Source organism: Pipistrellus hanaki (genome assembly GCF_964339955.1).
Source record: "Pipistrellus hanaki genome assembly, chromosome: 12".
In the NCBI taxonomy this organism is placed as follows: domain Eukaryota; kingdom Metazoa; phylum Chordata; class Mammalia; order Chiroptera; family Vespertilionidae; genus Pipistrellus; species Pipistrellus hanaki.
In genome coordinates this window covers 34858137-34878599 of record NC_140514.1, presented here as the reverse complement: position 1 = coordinate 34878599, position 20463 = coordinate 34858137, and the positions used below count along the sequence as shown (strand labels likewise).

General features: G+C 49.3%; 1 protein-coding gene across 3 annotated transcripts in view; it reads right to left on the bottom strand.

The window, feature by feature from the left end:
- The window catches only part of MEIS1 (Meis homeobox 1), a 135045-nt gene extending 117571 nt beyond the window's left edge, over nt 1–17474 (bottom strand). Inside the window, exons 1-6 of one of the 3 annotated variants that reach the window (XM_084901112.1) lie at nt 16403–17474; nt 14267–14493; nt 12256–12397; nt 11645–11695; nt 10783–10833; nt 9167–9313 (exon numbers count right to left, since the gene is read on the bottom strand). In XM_084901112.1, the coding sequence (XP_084757238.1) occupies nt 9167–9313; nt 10783–10833; nt 11645–11695; nt 12256–12397; nt 14267–14493; nt 16403–16414 (630 nt within the window). In that variant the 5' untranslated portion in view covers nt 16415–17474. The remainder of the gene's footprint in view (nt 1–9166; nt 9314–10782; nt 10834–11644; nt 11696–12255; nt 12398–14266; nt 14494–16402) is intronic. The other 2 variants (XM_084901110.1, XM_084901111.1) reach the window with 2 other exon arrangements.
- Between the last annotated feature and the right edge of the window lie 2989 nt (nt 17475–20463).

Here is a 20463-nt window from a genome sequence, read left to right as displayed (position 1 = left end):
GGGGGTTTAAAATAACTCCAGATCTGGTAGGAACTTTCAACTAAATGTTCCAAGTGAACCCCAAACGCCCCATTTAATGTTGCTGCTAAAATGTCCATTCTGATGGTAGCACCATAGCTACCATCTTACCTATTGGCTGCGATTTTTAATTCTCTCTACACTACTGGTTTTTATGATCAATGAAACAACTAGATTTAAAATGCCTTGTATGACTTTTTGTCCCATGAAATACACAAGGTTGTTTCTTTGTGAGTTGTTTTTTTTTTTTTTTTTCCCTTCAGTGTAAAAAAAAAAACTTTAACATTGCAGTGAATAATAGAAAGGAAGCTACCTTGGATGGGGGGTGTAAGAGTACATTTGCACTAGTTTGCTAGGACTTTATATTGTAAAAATCGTTATCCTCCCCACCCCACCCCCACACACACCCAGTTATCCCCTTTTGAAGCCCTACAGACACACACACTCTTTCCTGCAAATAGTGTAAGTATGCCTTTATAACCCCAGACAGTGTACACCATTTAGCTGGAAATTAAGTTTTCAAATCGCTAAGAAATAGTCTCTGAGTAACAGAAAACACCATAGGTCACAGTTAATTATAGCTTGTCTATCAAATCAAGTTAATGTTCGAGAACACATCCAAATAGTTACAGAGACATTAGGAGGAGTTTTATTGTCGAAGAAATTCTTATTCATTCGGCGTCTAATATTTGTAAAGGAAGAGAGATAAATAAGCCTTTGACAAGTTAGGATGGGATGAGAAAACTCTGGTTCTACATCAAATCCTTCCCATTCGCTGTCCTTTGATGACTGTTGATTTCATTATAAACTTCATTTTCCAGAGTTTCATAATCGTCAGAAACACACTTCACTTTAAAGAGTTTCTGTGGGACATAATGTGAATGCAAATGCAGAATAAAATGCAAATCCTGGAGTCCTGGGATCAAATATGGACTATCAGTTAAGAAGACAGTCACTGAAAACAAACATTTAGGCCTTAAAGAGGAAGAACAGAAAGGGGCTGATAGGAGTCTCTGTTGCTCCTGGGAGGGCAAACAAGAACAACGGTTTTCAGTTTTTCCCCTAATTGTAAAGCACAGGTTGGGAAAGTGTAAAGACTTGGTTCTCCATTCATTCCCATTCTAAAGTGAGTGATATTTTTCATCTTCACAGGAAAATAACCCCGCGTGTGCACAGAGGCCCGCAAGGTTCTCAGATAGGGAAATGTGACCTAACCAAGTGGTTCCAGATCAAATCACAGGCACAGGAGGTTTACCAAGCAGAGGGAAAGAAGTCATCAGAAAAGGAAAGCGCTGTAGTTCTGCCTTGCTAAACATTAACCAACAACCAAGATATTTATAATGAGTGAAGAATAGACATACTATCATTGTGTGTTGTGAATAAGGAAAAGATCGACAGAAAAGGGAATTTGCCAGCAACAGCAATGAATTCCAAGTTAGCATATATGTCAGGGAATAATTCTAATATCACTCGAAATGTTATTTATTTACTAACTACTATTGTCCAAATCAATCAGAATAATGTATGTTTCAGTTCATTGTAAAATTTAAGACTCTGTATTGTGTCCGAATGAAAAAAGTAGCAAGACTATAAAATGTTGCTTAAACTTATTAAACTCATAAAAAGTTGTGGTGATTTTTTTTAGCAAACTCATTAGTAGCAACAGTATTTCTTTCTATGGAAAAAATATAATTTCATTTAAGTTTTAAAAATAACCATAACATTTCATATGCCAGGCTCTTTACCTCATGATTATAAATCCTATTACTTGTAAATAGAGTCATGAAAAATATCAAAGGAAGAATCAACTATAGAAGGGTATTTTTGAGGATTAATGTAAAACTTATTTTCACAACTTGTTTATTCACCCTCCATCCATTTATAGTAGTGCATATGTCATGGAAAAGCCATAGCATGCTTAATGCATATCTTAAAGAGAGTTAATGACTTAGTTCTGGTTGTAATTTGTATTTAACTGTATATACTCATGATACCAATAAAAAAAAAAAACACAGGTGTATAATTCAATAAATGTAGAAATAAGCTTATTTCGCCAGAGAATAACTCTTTATGATATATTTTAGGAATCCCAAACCAAGAAGTAAAGAAATATAAAATAATTTCAAGAGATTTGCACTGTGGTGTTTTCCTTTAACAAGAACATATTTCCTAGATTAAGAAATGCTTTTTGGAGAGAATGTTCTGAGAGAGTTTAATAAAGTGTTGCCAATTGCTTTAATTCTGCACACATGAATGCATTAAGCTGACTGAAATTGGATTCTAGTGACAAATATTTAAATGGATATATTCTTGTTTATTTCACAGGGTACCCTTTATACCACTTATTAAAATGTCCAATTTATAAGAGTGGGAAATCCAGTGATTGCCCAATACAGGTATGCTTCTTGGAGAGGTTGTTTAAGACTCCCAAAAGCTTTCCCAGATTTCTATAATCCTAAAATCTCGGCATGTTAAATTAAGAATAGAGGGAAGAAATCCTCTTATCTTTTACACCGCATACACATGCTCATCAGCTTGAATTTTTTCCAAATCTGATTTTGTACAAACAGCCTTCCTTCACAAGTATTAATAGTAAGATATCCAAACTTTTACTGGGTCCCAAAAGTCAAATTTTGAAAGCATTATTAAAATTTAAATGGGGAGACTGGATTTTACATTTTAGACCCTAACTTTTGGCACAGGTATTATACCCAGACATTTCCTGATGTGTAAGAACACCGGGCCCCACATGGCTTACAGCAGTCTTGTTTTACTTGGGATTTTGAAAACCTTTAAATCTAACATATGCACAACTGTCAGATACACTGTCGCGTGTCTTCTATTTTTATGTCTTTGTTTGTAAAAGAATGCTTTCCCATAATTTTGATGTAGTAAATTTTTAATATATCTTTTTTTGCACTCAGGAGAAATGGCAAAAATTTTTGTCTCATAACATAAAGTCAAGCACTACTTTCATACAAATATGGCAAATACCGTAATCCAGAAAAGGCCACAAAAATGCTACAGTTGCAATCATTTAAGACTGTGTAACAAAAATGACTGAGAACCATATCAGTTTACTATCCTTCAACTGTCTCCCTGACAGTGGAGTCAAATAATGTTGAATTATAGACCTTCTTACAGGAAGTCTTACTTCATGCCCATTTTTGATCATCTCCCGGCTAGTCCCTATAGGAATTTGGCTGAGTGCCAACTTTCCTTTAAAAGTTTCTGTATACATACTTGGGTTGTGTTTGATGGTTAAATGATCATTTATTAAAGCGTTAGCATCCCACATTTGCTTGACGTATTTATATTGCAGAAGAAAATATTGCTATTGCAATGGAAAGCATAACGTTATCAATGGGAAAATACTTCATTTGAATGCATGTTGGCAATATTTTCATTTATGACAAATGTCTTAATGGGACTTGTTATGCATTCTTCCCAGTTTCTCCAACTCCACCTGCGAGGGAAGGTAAACTAGTTTTATAAGAGAAGGCCCCTGCGGTAATACTGTGAGCCTATCTGTTTGGCCTTACTGAACCTACATTTCTACTACAAGACCACAAATAGCCTTTGTTTTTAAGAGTATGGAGTTTTACTGCATCATTTTCCCTCCATTGCCCAGCAACAGCTGTGTTTTAAATCTTTGGGACTAGGACAAACATTCTAACATTTAAACATATGAGTGTTTAAAAACATAATGATTTAAAATTTGTTTCTTTTTCAAAGTTGGACAATTATAGCATGGTATTTCCAGTTACTTTTTGGAAAGCAGGGCTCCTATTTTAATCCTCTTTTTCGTCCTCCTCCTTTTCTTCTTCCTCTACTATTTAAGCTTCTCCGTGTTTTCTAATAAAAGTCCCTAAGTTAGGACCAATAGCAATAGTACACACAACCACTCTATGTATTTCCAAATCGTGAGCGATGGAGTCGTTCTGATGAGAGAAGGATTGCTATTTGAGTGACCTACTGCCACAGACCCAGCTAAATCACTGAACAACAGTTAGTTATGGGGCTTTCCTTGTACAGAGTAGCATTAGCATCATTGCTTTCCACTACCCATTGAACTTGCACTGGGGACTAAGAAATGAGAGAGAGAGAGAGAGAGAGAGAGAGAGAGAGAGAGAGAGGTGCTCTGAAAAGAGAATAACTTCTGTTGTACTAGTATTGAGACTTCCAGACATTTAACAATGTAATTGGCCTCAATCTATCTGTATATAACCTATACTTCTTTTTCTTCTAAAATGTGTTCAACAGCTCCTATTAAGAATCAATACACCCACACTCTGAAATCCACACACAAATACACACTAAAAGCCAATCAGGAAGGAATAATGAAAACACACCTGGTACACAACTAACTTTTAATTCAAAGGATTCTAAGTAATAAAGGGCCTAGAACGAACATCCCAATTAGCCCGTGTAGTGACAAGCAGTCAACACCTTATTATTTAATCATTAAAGAGAATCGTGCCATAATTTCCCTTTGACATATTTCAAAAAAGAAATTAAGAGTGCACCACATGGCCCACGACAACAGTCAAAAGGAAAAGTAGATAATTCCAAGACCCCATTGCTTGCAAGGCCCATGGGCTGAGAGGTTCCAGGATTAAGGCATTAAGTGGGACCCTGTGAAGTATTTACAATTTAAATGAGATGTATCCATGTGTAAGCATTTAGAAACAAACTACTTGACCACGGCACCAGTTTCCTGCTTCCTGATGTTTGTGTCCAGTTTTCTTATTGGACGAAAATAAATTGCCCACAGTTCTGGTATTAGCAAATATCCGATGGCCTTTGCTATTTGTTTTTTCTAACACAGCAGACCCCATTCATCAAGGACATTAGGCTGTCCCTGGCCCTTCCATCCCTGACCATAAACACCTTTCCAAAAGACAAAGCTCAAATCTCCCCCTCAGACCGCATCCTCCTTCCACTTTGCGAGGGAGTGTTTTCAGTCAAGTACAAGTTCAGTGTTAAGAATTCTGATTTTTAAACTATGCTTGGGAGACAACATTCAGGACTTTTAGAATCAAACAATCGCCACCAGGGCTCCCTGGCTTACTTGGGAAGCAAAGCTCACTGGCCCCGGGCTGCCCTGGATCTCTGAGGCCCGGAGGGCTGGCCTCTCCAGCCCGGGCCTCACCGCCCCGGTAGACAGCCGTCCCCTCCCCTGGGAGCTCACCAGCACTTGGCATTTAACCTGCCCGGGGAGCGTGGCTCTCTGGTTCCATCCCTGAGAGCCACATTGCTTCTCCCTGGATGTCAGGGACAAATCTGGATTAACATGCAACAGGGCGCAGCCCGGTGCAGCCTGGCAGCCCCAGCCCCGGAGCTGTTAAATGCAGATTTCAGCCGAGAATCCCCCGGAGAGCTGCTGTTGAATAAAAATTGTAAATCCAAAGGGACCTTTTCCTTGCCTCCTGCTGCTGGAGGGAGAGCCTGGCTGGAGCCCGCGGAGCACAGGCCCTGCTAGTCCAGGCTCCCTAGGAGCAGGCAGGGCCACCGGAGAGGCGGCCTTAGGGGCCCGGCGACCTTTCGCTCCTCTCTCCCCTCTCCCTCCACCGGGTCCTGGAGCGGAAAAGGCTCCGATTCCGGGAGGGGCGAACAACAGACAGCCCTGGGCCGGCTCCATTCGACGGCTTCTTCTCGGAGTGCGTCCTGGACCTGCCCTCTGGGCTGGGCAGTCAGGCTCTTCCCCACCCTAACCCCTCTCTGGGCGCCCCCGATTCCACGCTGGACCCCCAAACATCCCCCTCGTCCCTTCATAGATCTGCATCCTTCTTTCTGCACCACCAACCTGGCCCAGCCCTGGCCTGGACGCATCGCACCCGGGTCCCCCTCGACACCCCAGTCGCAGCCCGGCTCTCATCCCCCGCCGCCGCCGAGTCCCCGAAACCCCCAGGACGGGGACCCAGTCCCCCGCGCCCCGCGTGCCCCTGCGGAGGCCGCGGACCCGGCTGTCGGGAGAGGGCGCCCGGGAGGGCTGCGCCCGCAGGGGCCTCGGGGTCTGGGAGTGGAAACCAGGGGAAGACCGGACACGGGCACGGGGATCAAAGCTTCTACCTTTATCTAAATGCGATTTTTAAAAATAAAAATAAAAATAAAAATAAGCCAACAGCCCTACAAAGCCAAGTGGATTTCCACGGACTAAGCCTTCTGGGAAAGCGGTCAGAGCCGTCGATCCCAGGTCCCTGCGCCCGCCGGTGGCAGTCTTCACGCCTTCCGAGGGGGGAAAAAGGAAAATAAAATAAACCTCGCCGCCAGCGGGCCCTAGAGACGGAGGGGTTAATGAGCTAATGAGGCCCCGCGTTCGCGCCGCACCTGAAGCCCGGGTCCCGCAGCACGCCCTCCGCCGCCGGGGCTCCCGTGGCCCGCGCCGCCGCCGCCGGGGCAGACAGGTGGCCGGGCTCTCTCCTGGGTCTTCCCCCCCCCCCCCCCGGGCGCCCCACCAGGGGGTCCAGCGCCCCTAGGGGCCGGCAAGCAAGCTCCAGGCGGGGAAGCGGGCGCCCACCAGGCGGCCCCAGTGCCCTGTCTCTGCTCCCAGCCTCCCGGAACAGGAGGCTCAGCCCTCTGCGCCCCGTATGCTGCGCTCCTTGCTCCAAAGGGAGCCCAGGCACCCCGCTCCTGGCTCTGGAGAAGCGGCCCATTAGACCGACTGAACTTGGGTTTGCTGCCCTCCGACAGTCTAAGACCTAGGGGAGCTGGGGAGCTGCGGACCTAGGGGAGCTGGGGAGCTGGGGACCTAGGGGAACTGGGGGAAGGGGGGCCCCCGAGAGCGCGCCCACGCGCCCAGGCCAACAGCGCCACCAGCTCAGCCAGAGCTGCGAAACCGCCCCCCCCTAAGCCTCTCATCTCCTAGGTGGGGGGGGGGGGGAGAGAACAAAATGCGTATTTTTTTACCCACTAGAAGTGCCTACCGACCTGCAGAGCTCCAGTTAAAGTCATTGTGCAAAAAAAGTTTGCCGGAGGAGGAAGGGGGAAGAACTCGCTGATGGCATATATATCCATGTTGTATTCCCCCCAAAATTGCCCCATAACTTTGGTCCTTTATCTTTGCCTTTAATAAAATCGCGATTCGTTGAGAAAACGGGGGCATAAATCTTCATTTTGGAGGCAATTAAAGTGTTGATTTCATTCATGCCCCTAAGCGGTTCTTGTAATTTGCTCAAATAGCTTTATGTACCCAGCACTAGAAGCTTTTTTAGAATCCCATTTTCTAGTTAGGCTTGTTGGATGACGGTTTTTAGTCAACAGCAGCTACCGGAGGGTTCCTCAGTGGTGGAATCTGCATGTAACAGCTGGGGGGGGGGGGTGGAGTGGAGGGCTGGGGGGGGGGGGGGCTGAGGAGGGCAGGAGGCAGGGCAGCCCCCTCCGCAGGGTCAAAGCCAGCCCCCTCACCGGTCCCAGTCCCCCTCCCACAGCCGCCTGCAGGTTCCCCACCTCGGCAGGCAGGGCTGCGCCAGGATCGCGCAGGCTGACTGTCCGGGGCTCTTGTCTACACGGTCCAAAGTTTGCAACTTGCCAAATAACCGTTCCCGACGCTGCACGCCGCGCTTTGCAAGCTCAGCTCGGCCTGCCCTCCGCTCCTGGGGAAAGGAGACTTCAGCCTCTGTCCGGAGTTCCCCAGAGAAATCAGAGCTGGGGATTTATTTGCAGGGGTAGACCTTGGCGAGAAGGAAAACTTTGAGATGACACCAAGACCGGGGGAGCAGAGCACGCGGCCAAGGACTCCCGCAAGAGGAGCCACTCACTGGTCAACAGAGATCCTGGCAGAGCTCGCCAGGAACGCTGCCTGCCGGGCGGTCCCTGCGCCTAACAAAGACAGGCTGATGGCTCCCCCAAGACGGGGCTCACGTGCCAAGTCAGAAAGAGAAACAACTCGGGGCCTTCCTTCCCTTATATACACAGGGAGAGGCGGAGGAGGCCCGTGCAACCCAAATCTCTAGGCGCGCGTTGCAACAATTCGCAACGGAGAGCTGTCATGAGCCCTGTTTTATCCCACCCACTCCTCACGTTTTCACTTTCACGCTATTTTTTGCAAACTCCTCTGGACCAATCCAGAGACACAGCGGCTGGACAGAAAGAGAGATCCTGGGAGCAAACAGTGGTGTTGGAGTGAGAGGGGGAGAGAAATCCACCCCCCTCACACACACACACACAGACACACGCGCTCACACACACACACACACACACACACACACACACACACGCAGACACATCCCCACAGCAAGTCCAAATAGAAGTGGTCCCCACTTAGCCACGCAGCGGAAGAAGGGCCTGGAAGGAGAAGGCCAGAGGAGGGGGCTCCGCAAGCCAAAGGCGGCAGCTGGGAGTCAAGGTGGCGCGAGGTCCCCCACCCAACCACACCGAGGGAGTCGCCAAGGTGCCCTGATGCTGACACTTCCAAAAGCTGCCATCCCAGAGGGCCCGGGAGCACGTACCAGCTGGAGGATGAGTGGAAAGGTGGAGGAGAAAAGTCCGATTTATCTGTGTGCACACCCTCGGCCTGGTCTTATTTTGTCTATGAAGTACAATAAAATGGGCGAGCTTGCAGCGAGCACTGCACAAAGCAATGTTCAGTGAGGTCCAGAAGCGCTCGGCCGAGGAAAACTGACAAGACAGGCTAATGAACCGTAGAGACAGGGAGAAAACAGCCAGCATTTGCTAGATTTCAAACCCTGGCTGTCTTCCTGAGACCACCTATCTTGGGTTTATTCCTAATGAAATAAGAAATACGAAGACCCTACTCTTTCCTTTTCTTCAAGATTAGAAGGGGGGCTTGGGGTAGTGCTCCCAGAACAAAGCCCTACAATCAGAGGCGGTCCCTGGCCCTTAATACTCCCATTATGATGGAGGGTAAATAAAATAAAGACAAAAATTAAAAGCGACAAGAAACGGGTCAAGTTTGCAGGCAAAAGCTTTTGCAACCTCATCTCTCCACGTCGAATCCCAGAGCCAGCCTTAATGAAGCAATAATAGCCACATTATTCAAAAATTTTCATTTCGATGGAAATGTATCTAAAAGGGACTTAATCATATGCAAATAATAAAAGGAGGTGGTAGTGACCCAGCGAGCAATATGCATACAGATTTTTTTTTTCTCCTCTTCCCAGGGATATTGAAATTGAAAAGCGCATACCTGGTCAGTTAGATTTGCTGATCTTGTTATATCTTCACTGTCTGATTTGGATCCTCCTTCTCTATCGTCTATCACCAAATCGATAGGCATTTTCCCTTTCAAACAGCTAATATACCGGTGGCAGAAATTGTCACATAATTCGTGTACCTACATTATGACAGAAATAAAAAATGGAAATATAATCAAGAGGGGATAAATGACATTGACAAGTGCAATCCACCCCTCCCCACCCCCCCCCTTGTGAGATCCAAACTTCCAAACAGGGGAAACACAGGGCAATTGTCCTCCAGAGACCCCCAGACGCATCCAGAATTAGGAATAACTTTCTTTTCTTGCAAAATAAAGATATCCCAGAAAATTGACAGTGACAAGATGATTCACAGGCTACAACGTATTCAACACCCGTGTTAAATTCATCTGCTTCCAGGGCTGTGGCCATTAGAGGGGTGACCCGCGTGGGTGACATTTAAGGTAAACTATTTAATTCCATCCCGTGACTTTATCATAGGTCCTTTCCCCAATATGTCTAAGGAAAAATGCATCTCTGTGTAATTTGGGATATATGATATATATAATATATATTCAAAGGACCAGTACTGTGGTGGCATAGGATATATGCCTGACAACCCAAGTCCCTGTAATATTTGAAATTAGGGTTTCTATCCATAAGAAGCATATTTTAGGATACTTCTTTTGGAAAAATAAAAGGAAGTCAATTTCCCAGTAATCAATATATGGGGGGAAAACCTACAGTCACAAAAATGTATCAAACTGATTTTTAAATATAAAATGGAAAACGATCGCTTCAGACTATTTAGGTGCAAGTGGAGCGGTCTCTCACAGGCCCCAGGCATCCCTGACATGCAAAAATTCACAAGGCGCCCCAGTGTGCTTGCGATTTGATGTTAGTTTGAATTACAATGCATCAAGTTTTTATGGCTGAGATTTATAGAACAGCTAGCACAATTGTATTATCCCACACCCTGTCTTGAGTGTGAAGGTGGGGTGTGTGCAGGATTTTGCAGATTCAAGACACTGACGCAACTACCAACTCTGCTTTGTCTCTGCAAAACATTTAATGTGTTTCTCCCACCACCTCCTCCAGACTCCCTGTCCGCTCCCCCCCAACCCCCACTCCGCAGCCTCTCCTCTGCATCTGACCTGCCGCTGCTCTCAGACTGTCTTCCAGAAACTCACTCAAACTAAACAAAACTCCCCCCTCCCACTACCACCCCCACAGAGGCAGCAAAGAAAAAGAAGAAGAGGAAGAGAAGAGGCCACAAAGGTATAACCTGTGAAGCAACTCACAAAAGCATTCTTAACATCAAGGGGGTTGCATAGAATTGCAACTATTTATACAAAGCCAGCAAGGTATTAAGAATGAATACAAGGCTAGGGCGTCTGTGATCCCCGGTTTTAGTGGCTGAAATTGTAATTAAACTGCAAAGAGAAATGGATGCAAAAATTGGCCTTGACACTAATTACCAGAAAGAAAGACATTTATGCAAATGTTCCAGAAGCCTGAACTTCAGCCATGCTGAACCCTCCCCCATCCTGTGTGTTTGGGGGGGGGGGGGGTTGAAGGGGCCAAAGAAAAAAGAGGCCAGAGAAATTACCTTCTCTAATTCCAACAGATGAAACCTTAATACTTGTATGGCTTGAATCATCTGCAAAGACACAAAAAGAATGAGCATCCCATTCCCGGTTTGCAGAAAATTGGCTGTCACAGCTCTAGCACCTCTAGCCCACCACTCCCCTCCCCCCAGTAAATAGAGTTATTTTGATTTATGGCAATAACACTAAAACTTAATAGCAGCGACTGGGTACGATCTAGAGGTTTATATTTCTTAAGGAGAAAGAAATAGCTAAAACAACAACAAAGCATCTAAGTGGGGATCATAAACACTCTCCTCCCCCATGGCTCTCTCTCCTTTCTCAGCCCCACGGCCTCCTCCCCACCCCCAAAGGGCCACATCCTTGGACTAGACGTTTCCTTGGAAGGTGTGCATGGAAAACAGTCAAAAAATGAGTCCCCAGAATTGTGGCTTTTCACACTGCCAACGTCTGGCTGCCTTCTGCACACCTTTCAGGCAAACTGGTGGTTGGGGGCTCCTGCCTGCTAGCTGCCCCTCCCCAGGCAACTCTGGGGGCTGGGAAGTCTGCAAAGTTTAAGCACACACGCTGACAGGCCCTGAGATAAATCCCCGCGCTGATTAGAGCTGCGCTGCCCGGCTGTCATAAAAAACAAAAGCTCGCGTTTCTCTGCGCCGCTCGCTCGCCCGGCCCCTCTCCAGAAAAATTTATTTCCCGGGATCTTGTCCCGGGCCTCTTGTCCACAGACGGACACATTTGCAGCAGACCTGCAGCGGCAGCGGGGCAGACCGGTCTAGAAACCTCGGGGCCCTCCAAGCGAAACTGGGGGGCTGAGGGGAAAGGGGGGGGGGCACTGAGGAAGGGGATGAAGGGGTCCGCTCTTACCAAGTTATCCAGTTCTGGATTAGAAGAAAATAGAGGTTTTTCTGCACGAATCTAAATACAAGTGAGAAGGGAAAGGGGTTGGGGGCGGGGGGGGGGGGGAGAAAACAAACATTTAAAATCTGGTCGCCTCCCTACTTTCTTGACTCCTTACACTGCCAGGGCCAGGAGGGAGCCTCCGGGAGGGACTCGGGGACACCGAGTTCGTCCGGTGCAAACACACTTGGAGGAGACTCACGCTGAGAACAAGCCCCCGGCTCTGGGTGACTCCCACCAGCAGCTCGGATTCTGCAGGAGGCTGCTCAGCTAGCTCCCCCAGCCCAAGCAGCTGCAGCGCGGGGTGTTACTCTGTGGTTTTATTTTTATAAAGGGGGTTTTCTACAAGAGGCCATGGATTTCTACATCTCGAGTGGGGATGGGGATGGGCCATGTTGAGTCCCCCCTGGCAGACACTACTTAGACAGACAGGAGGGACATCTCAGGGTAGCTGTAGCAGGCATGGCCCGGGGTGGACTAGTTGCTAATGACTCTTGCAAATGTGCTGGGTGGGTGAGGGGGGAAGGGAGGCCCCCCTTTTTCTCCCCCTTTACTTTTTAAACATTTATTTTGCTGACCTGTTTGGCGAACACGGCTATATCTTCATTGAATGACTCTGACGAGCAGACGTCCCCGCCCGCCACCCCTGGCTCTCGGGGGGTACAAGTAGCTAATTCACATTTCTCAAAAATCAGTGCTAAGAGAGGGAAGAGGGGGTGTCTGCAAGAAAATACAACAGTCACAAACAACACAATGGTTAGTCCTGAGTCAGGGGAGGGGAAAAAGGGCGCCCAAGCAAAGCAGCCGGAGGAGCTGGAGGCAGGGACCCCCTCCCTGGTTTTTGTCATCTACTTTTTTCCTTCCCCCTACCCTCCACCCAGGTGACTGCTCACCTCCCCTTCCTCTCAGGGCCCCGGAGTTGGGAGGCCCTGCGCCGCAGACAGAACCGTATCTGAGGATCGGTTCAGCTTATCTGGCCGGAGAAATTGGGAACATTTGCTGAGAATAAAAACCCAAGCGGGTTCCAGCAGCCATTTTGAATGAAGTTTCCCACCCGACCAGCCCCGGTCCCCTCGGCTGCACATCCAGGACCCGGAGCCTGAGAGGGGCGCCGGGCACAGGGGCTGGGAGAGCTCCTTCCCATGGGCTCCTCGGAGGAGGCCTGGCACAGCCCGGGCTGGGGATCTCAGTGCCCGGCGCTCAGTTAACTTGGGAAAAGGACCTCCAAGGCTTGGGGGACCGGCTGTCAGGGGGCTGCACCTTCGGATCCCCACCCCAGGGGGCCCTCGGGGAGCCAGGAGGCACCTCCTGGGCTGCGTGCACATCGCCCCGTGCCTTCGCCGATCACCCCCCCCCACCACCCCCAAAGAAAGTTCCAGCCCATGGTCGCGCTGGAGAGCCAGAAAGCCTTTCGTTTTGTCTCTGCGGCATGGCCAGGCAGCCGGGACTGCGAGGGGCCTAGATGTCGCTTATCTCAGCTCATAAATGAAAGGGGAAAAAAGCGTCTCCTCATGCCCAAGGAGGTGTCCCGAGTCTTTTATGAGCTCTCACAGGCCAGCTGGGAATGTAACAGCTTGGGGTCCTTTTCAAAGCTTCCCCAAATGTCCTGTCCCCGGAGCCTAAACCATTTGCAGGGAATGCTGCTGCGGAGAGGACGCTGGGATTTAAACCAGCCCGTGGCACAAGGGACCAGAAAAATAAAGCAGAGCGGTTGTGCAGCCGGGGAGGGTCAGTGTTGCATGATCCTTTTTTTTTAAATTTTTGTAAATAGATGCAACAAAAGTTGCCGCAAAGTCAAAAAAGAGGCCCCCACATTCACCAGCACACAGTAGGCACAAGTCTCTTTCAAAGGATTTCACCAGCCCGCTGTCGGATGGAATGGCCGGCAGAAAAAAAAGAAACGGTGGGAACTGCAATCAGAAAACAACAGGGCCCGGGCCCGTAGCACCCCGCATCTCTACTTCTACTTCCTGCAGGTTTCACCTCGGATCGCAAAGTCTTACAACGGCTAGGAGTGTCCTAATGCCTGCAACCATCCAGACCGAGCTCCTCTCTGGGCTACCTGCTCAAACTTTCTAAATGCAAAGCTGGTTCCCTTTGCCTGACCTGCCACCGTCCTCCCTGCGTTTCATTGTGCGGTGGCAGAGCCAGCACAGGGCTGCTGAGTAAACTTAGCAAGTCAGGACAATCAGTGGCTTAAAAGATTTTCCCTGAAACTAAAAGTTTCCTTCCCACACAAAGGCGCCTACAGTTAGCAAACCCCCAACGCTTTTCCCAGAACAGAGCTTCCAGCCGGGACACCAACCCTCGGAGAGAGCAAGAGGGACCCCTGGGCAGTTTCTCCTGCCCGGCGACCCCTTCCCTGGGCAGACCCAGACGCTGGGCAGCGGTGGCGGAGCGTGCAGGGCGAGGGGGGCGTCCGGGATGGCGGGGCAGCCTCCCACATTCTCCATGCAATGCGAATGAAAAGTCACCCAGTACCACCGTATCTCCAGTCCGGAGAGCTCTGGCTTTCCCCTGACCGAGGGCGAAGGGAAACAGGGTTAGCACCGCGGCTCGGCTATGTAACCTGCTGCCCGTTGTACCTACCCGTAAATGGCATCTTTATCTCTCTTTAACGCGTCGTTGACGGAGGAACCCATGCTGGGGGCCATGGCGTTGGTGTGGGCTGTGTGCGGGTACTGATGGGAGTGCAGAGGAGGCCCATGGTTCAGGTGGTGGACCGGCTGCATGGATCTGGCCGCGTGCGGGTCCCCGTACATCGTGGACGGGATGCCTACTCCATCCATGCCCCCGTAATGGGGCAGATCATCGTACTGCATGACACACAGGAGAGAAACAAGGTTCAGAAGGCCAGGCGGGCCAAGGGGGGACCGACCGGCAGGGCAGGGAGCTTCTATAATGTCAGTCCAGCGGGATCATTCAACCTCGACTTCGGTGGCCTTGCATCTCTAAAAGCTGAGATTTTTTTTTAAATCTAAAAAATATTTTTTTTAAGTAAAAATTCTAGGATTCTCGGTGAAACCCGGCTAGGGTGAATGGTCATGCCCTCACTTGTGTCCCTAGCAACTAATTCAGAAATTCAGAATCCTGTAGCAAGAAAGGAAGGAAAGAAAGAGAGGCTTCTCTCTCCCGGAGGGTGGAAGGCAAACCATGCCTGTCTCCATAGGAGGAAAGGCAAAATCACAATAATAAAACGTGCCAGGACAGGGCAGCAAACCCGCCTCGTTTCACAGCCCCTTCTCATCAGAGGGAATTAAAAAAAAAAAGTTAGGATGGGGACAGCTACACCAAGCACGTGAATTCAGACAGGCTCTTTCCTTACTTTATTTCCCAGCCAGCAAGAGGTTAGGCAGTCCTGTAAGACACTGCATGTCCTCTGCTTTCCAAGACAAACTCTGCTAAATTATTATACAAAACTAGCTGGCCCCCTTATCAGTGAAACTCGGGGAAGGGGAGTTTTTCTTGTACCTTACAGCTGAATTCAGAATCAGGAGATTTCCACCCCAATGGAGTAGTCAAGGAAATCTGTTGTTGGAACAGTTAGTTATTCTATTCTTTCTAGCCTTAAGAAGTTTCTCCCAGACTAGAAGTTAACAAGGCAAATGGTACTCCTCAGGTTGAAAGCAAATTCAGTAGCAAATGCACATCCAACCTACCATCTTCCTCCTCTAGAAACACTACTTTCAGATCGATTGTCACTATTTTTGCGGGCAAAATTTAGCTACTTAGATTTTTTTTTCTCATTGGTTCATTCCAGGCAAGCGTTTTCCCCCTCAAGATTGGAAGGCGTGGAGAGTGAAATGATTTTCAAAGAAAAGAGGAATTGCCACTTTCATCTCCTCAGAGCCAGAGGTGTGAAAGGAGTTTGGAAGAAACGCTGACATTTGCCTGAACCAAAGGAGAGAAAAAAAAAAAAAGTGTCAGCCTAGTAACTTTCTTTTGCAAACAGGGTTTTGAGGGCCAGGACACAAATTATGCAAGGAAGGCTTTCTGCAGACCCTCTTTCTCTTCAGAAACTACCTCAGTTGGGTTGTCATTGTCTCACTTTACTCTCACTACATTTCCATTCAAATAGGAATATTGGGGAAATTAGTATTGCATTTTAAAAGTGAGTAGCTGTGTGCTAAGTATCCAATTAGTGCAGGGCTGTCTAAGATAAACTTTCTAAGGATTACCTTGCATAAAAATCCATGCACATTAAAATTACTTTTTTTTCAAAGATGAATGCTTCTCGACCCCCAATAAGTTGTACTATGACAAAGTTATTGGCTTTAAATAGCTAAATGTTTCTAATTGTATTAAAGATGAACACAATCAATAACATAGCAGAAGTTTCTAGCTGTCTATTTTAGTTTTTAAAAAGCTCTAAACTTTTGCTCTCTGAACGCTCACATAGCATTAGCTATCTAGCATTTTTTTGGTTTTGTTTTTTTATTTTTTAATCAGATGATTGCCCCAGCTTGTATTTTTATTTATACATATATACATGCTGGTTAGGAATCTACAGAAAACTTGATTATTCGAATTAACATGTAACATACATAAGTTCACAAACGCATAGAATAAATACTCTCGCTTTAGGCCACGGCTTTAGGAGCCTCATTCAGAAAGACAGAGAGGAAAAAAAAAAAAAAAAGGAAACTTTTTAGCAATGTCTTTCAGATACGTTTCAATTTAATTTTACATTTGAGTTCCACAATTGTCTTTTTTTTTAATACGTACCCTTTGCGCCATCGGCCTCCCTGCTCCCTTCCTACTTCAACTTCTAATATATCCTCTTTAAGGCCAGTGTGAAAGGAAACAAATACGCAAACTCCCCCGGAGAAAAAAAAAATAATGTAAAAGCAGGACGAAAAATCCCTTAGCGTCTCCAGCAACGTGAGCTATTCGTCCCAGATCTTCGGTCTACGGGACCTGAAGCAAAGCGCCCGAGTCACTGAGCATAAAAGCGCTCCGTTTCCAAGACAGCAGCGGGGGCAAGGAAAAAAAAAAAAAAAAAAAAAAGGGAAAAAAAAAAAGAAAAAAAAAAGGAAAAAAAAAAAGCAGATCTTTTCTCCCCCCCAAAAAATCAGTTAAAAAAAAAAAAAAAAAAGCCAGCGCCCCTCAGACCCAACTACCAAATCTCATGGCTTTCTGCCACTCCGGCTGTCAATCACAGGCGAGGTTGTCAACGTGGTGAATGAATGATCATCCGCTCTGTCTTCTTCTGGTCAGAACACCTCAAATGTTCATATTCAAATGCACAAAAGCCCTAGCGCTGCTCGCTTCCCTTGAATCGGTCCTAATTCCTAATCAGTTTCTCTCTTCTCTCTCTCTCTCTCTCTCTCTCTCTCTCTCTCTCTCTCTCTCTCTCTCGATCGCTCGCTCTCTTTCTCTTTCTCTCTCTCTCTCCTCTCCCTCTCCCTCTTTGCAACTGCTGCACTGGAGGGAGATTAGAGGAGGAGGGTTGCAAAAAAAAAAAAAAAATGTCTGTCTGAGTTTGTCTTAAAGGAGCCACAATCGATGCTGCCCGCTCGCAGTCCCCGTGCGTGTGTAAAGTGTGTGTTGCACGGGCGGAGAGGTGGATTCCGACCAGAATGCTAGAACCCGGAAGTAGTGGTGGCCATAACAGGTCGCGTCTTACACAATGCACTGGGCTGCAGCAAGTCGGCTCCGCGGCAGGGGTGGGTGCGCGAGGCGAGCTCCGGCCGCGCCGCGGAGGCGGGGAGGCGCTCGCTCCCTGACACCGCGCGCCCGGGCACCGGCACCCGCACCCCCTGGGCACCCGCGCGCGGAGCGGCGGCCAGCGGAGCCCGGCCGCCGGCTTTATCTTCCCGTATTCTTTCCCCTCCCTCCTCCTCCCCCTCCAGACTCTCTCTCTCCTCTCTCTCCCTCCCCAAAGCCGCTGCTTGAAAATAAACCGGGAATACATGCGGGGCAAGGCAGAGGAGGCAGAGGCAGTGGCGGGAGTTTATGTTGCACGGGGCTCCGCGCATTGGACTTCAGGACTTTCCTCGAAAGGATCGGGGTCTGCCAGTGGTTTTTTTCGGGGCGGAAGGGGGTGAGGAGGGAAGTCCCGGGTTCTCGGAACGAAAAGACTCCCGAGTCGGAAAGTCGAGAGGGGAGCGAGCGGGGAGGAGGAGGAGCGGGAGCGGGAGCCAGGCTGGGAAAGGCTCTGCGAAAGGAGTCCCGGGAACGGTGGGGTGGGGATGTGGCTGGGGCTGTCTGCAGATCCGGCTTCAGAGTTTTTTGGGGGGGTTTTTTTGCTGTCAGAGGTAGACACTCGGTCCAAGGAGAGGAAATGCTTGCATTTTCTCACTTTCGGGTTCTGGACGCCCACCACCTCCTACACCCCCCACCCCAGCCCCGGAGCCCTGCGCGGAGTGAGAGAGGAAGGGAGGGAACAATGAGCTCAGAGCCGGGAATGTGCCCCAGCGCCTGTTTACAAACACCCAGCTATTTACGATCGCCGGAAAGCGAAACCCGACGCGGGCTCGGGGCAGCCCGGACCTGGCGGGCGGAGCCGGGCCCCGGCGCGGCGGGGTGGGCGGCTCCTGCTCGGACCCTCTCCGGGCGGAGCGGCCGTGCGCCCAGGGCGCGGCGCGGGCGGCGGGGCCGGCGCGCTCGGCGGGGACTGCGGCGGAGTCCGCCTTTGTCTTTGAGGCGCCGCGGGGCTCCGGCTGGAGCCGTGCTCGGGCCTGAGGAGACCCGGCGCCCTCAAGCTTTCCCCTGGCGACGCCTGGCGCTCTCCGCAGCCCCTTCTCCTCCCCATCTCGCCCCCCACTCCGCTTTCCCGTCTCCAGCCCGGCTCGGGGAAACTCCCAGTGCCAGAGACATCCCCATCCAAAGCTGAGCTTCCAGACAAAAAGCTCAACTCGGAGGCTACAACCCAGCCACTGATTTTTTTACTTTCTCCCTTTCAGTGCCTATTCTCAGGCTTTAAAAAAATCCCTTTTCTTTATTCTCCCACTCTAAGCTTGCCCTTGATTGCATTTGGTGATGTTATGTTCGTTTGTGTGTGTGGTTTTTTTTTTCCAGCCGGCCCGACTCTGATGTGCCGAAAAGGCTCAAGCCTCAGCAGCTCACCCCCGTGGGCTGGAAGCCTCACATTTCCAAGCTGGGCTCGCAGCTCGCTCGGCTCGGAGCAGGATCCTCTCCCCCTCCCTGCAGCTGAAGCCTCGCAGAAAACTCCCCCTGCGGCCGGCTGGAAAATGAACTCACCCAAATCTCGGTAGGCAGCGGTAGAGGAGGGCTCGGCCAATCAGGAGGCGCTCCCGCCAGGACGGCCCCGCATTGGCTGCGGGGAAAATCAATTATCAAATAATCGATCAGCAGGGAGCTTCGATCTGCCCGGAATGCAAAACTGCCAGTCGGGATTCCCGCCCTGATGATGGAGGCTAAAAGGCTGACTCCCCCAAAGCAGCCAGCCCCTCGCCCACCGCCCCAACCCCGACCCACCCCGCCAGCTGCACACCCAAACCTCACCCCAATCTGGAGGGTGTTGGGGGGGGGGGGGGCATTGTTAGAGGGAAGAGTTGAGATAGATGAGGGGGTTCCTGTCCCAGAGATGGTTTGGAAAAGGTTAGAAGCTCTAAAACGTATGGAGGCTAAACTCTTAAGGAGCTCAAACTAAAAAGAGAATTTGCTTCAGTCCGCGGGGCAGGGCTCGAGTGTCTGTTACGTGGGCTCTGGAGGCGCAGGGGACACAGGGTGAGCATCAGACCAAAGATCTGGAATCAGGTCCCACCGAGGAGCGCACGCAGCCTCCCTGAGCGACATCTATTGCTGCTTTCAATCCTGGGCGCCAGGCTGCCCCGTTCCCCCAGCAGTGGACAGTGGGGTTCCCACAAAGCCCAGCAGCTGAGTTTCCCCGGCTCCCCGCACCCCGGTGGCTCCTCGCTGTTCTTGTCCCAGAGCCCCAGATGCGCTTTGCCTTCAAAGACATCCGAGTGTTTAAACCCTGGTCCCCAGAGTCCAGTCCCTTCTCTCTCTCTCTCTCTCTCTCTCTCTCTCTCTCTCTCTCTCTCTCTCTCTCTCTCTCTCTCTCTCTCTCTCTCTCCCCCGCCCCTCTCCCTCTCTCGTTTTAGGGTCTTGTACTTTTCTCCATCGCCAACATGTATAGAATTTTCTGGCACAAACGCCCCGCCAAAGGCACATCACAAGCAGCAGGAGGTGAAGGTAGGCCCGCGTGCCAAAGCCGAGGGGATCCAGGTGCCTGACCAGCAGCGCACTGATGCCCTCCCCTGCCTGCCATCCTCCCCAGCCCCCTGAGACCTTGCACACAGACTTTCAGGCCCAGATGGAACCTCTGGGTCTCAGGAAGGCTATTCCTCTGTTTATTTCTCGGGGAACTGCGCTGGCTGGGCAGACAACACAATCCTTTTAGGATTGCGGAGAGACCCGGACTGGGCCAGCGGCCTGCAAGCCCTTCCCCGAACCCCAGCCCAGCGGCCTGGGCGGATACCTGGGCGCCTGGGCAAGGCGGCTCGGCTCGCAGGGGCAGGAGCAGGCCCGCCAGGCATCCGAGCCGCTGGCCGTAGGGGGAAGCCAGGGGAGGGGGTGTCAAGCCAAACCTTGACTTGGGCGAATCTACGTTTATGATCTTTAAATGAAGTGTGAGGAAAATGGTGTAAGTATACTTTAACTCGGAGAAATTTCCTGCGAAATGCATTTCGATGACTGTAGACTTTTAACAGCCCTAGGGGTTCTCAGGCAAGCCTTAGGTAACCAGCTTGGAGTTACCTCAACTCTGCAGCCACGTTCTCAAATTTGGAAAAGGCCAGTTTAGGGATATATACACACTT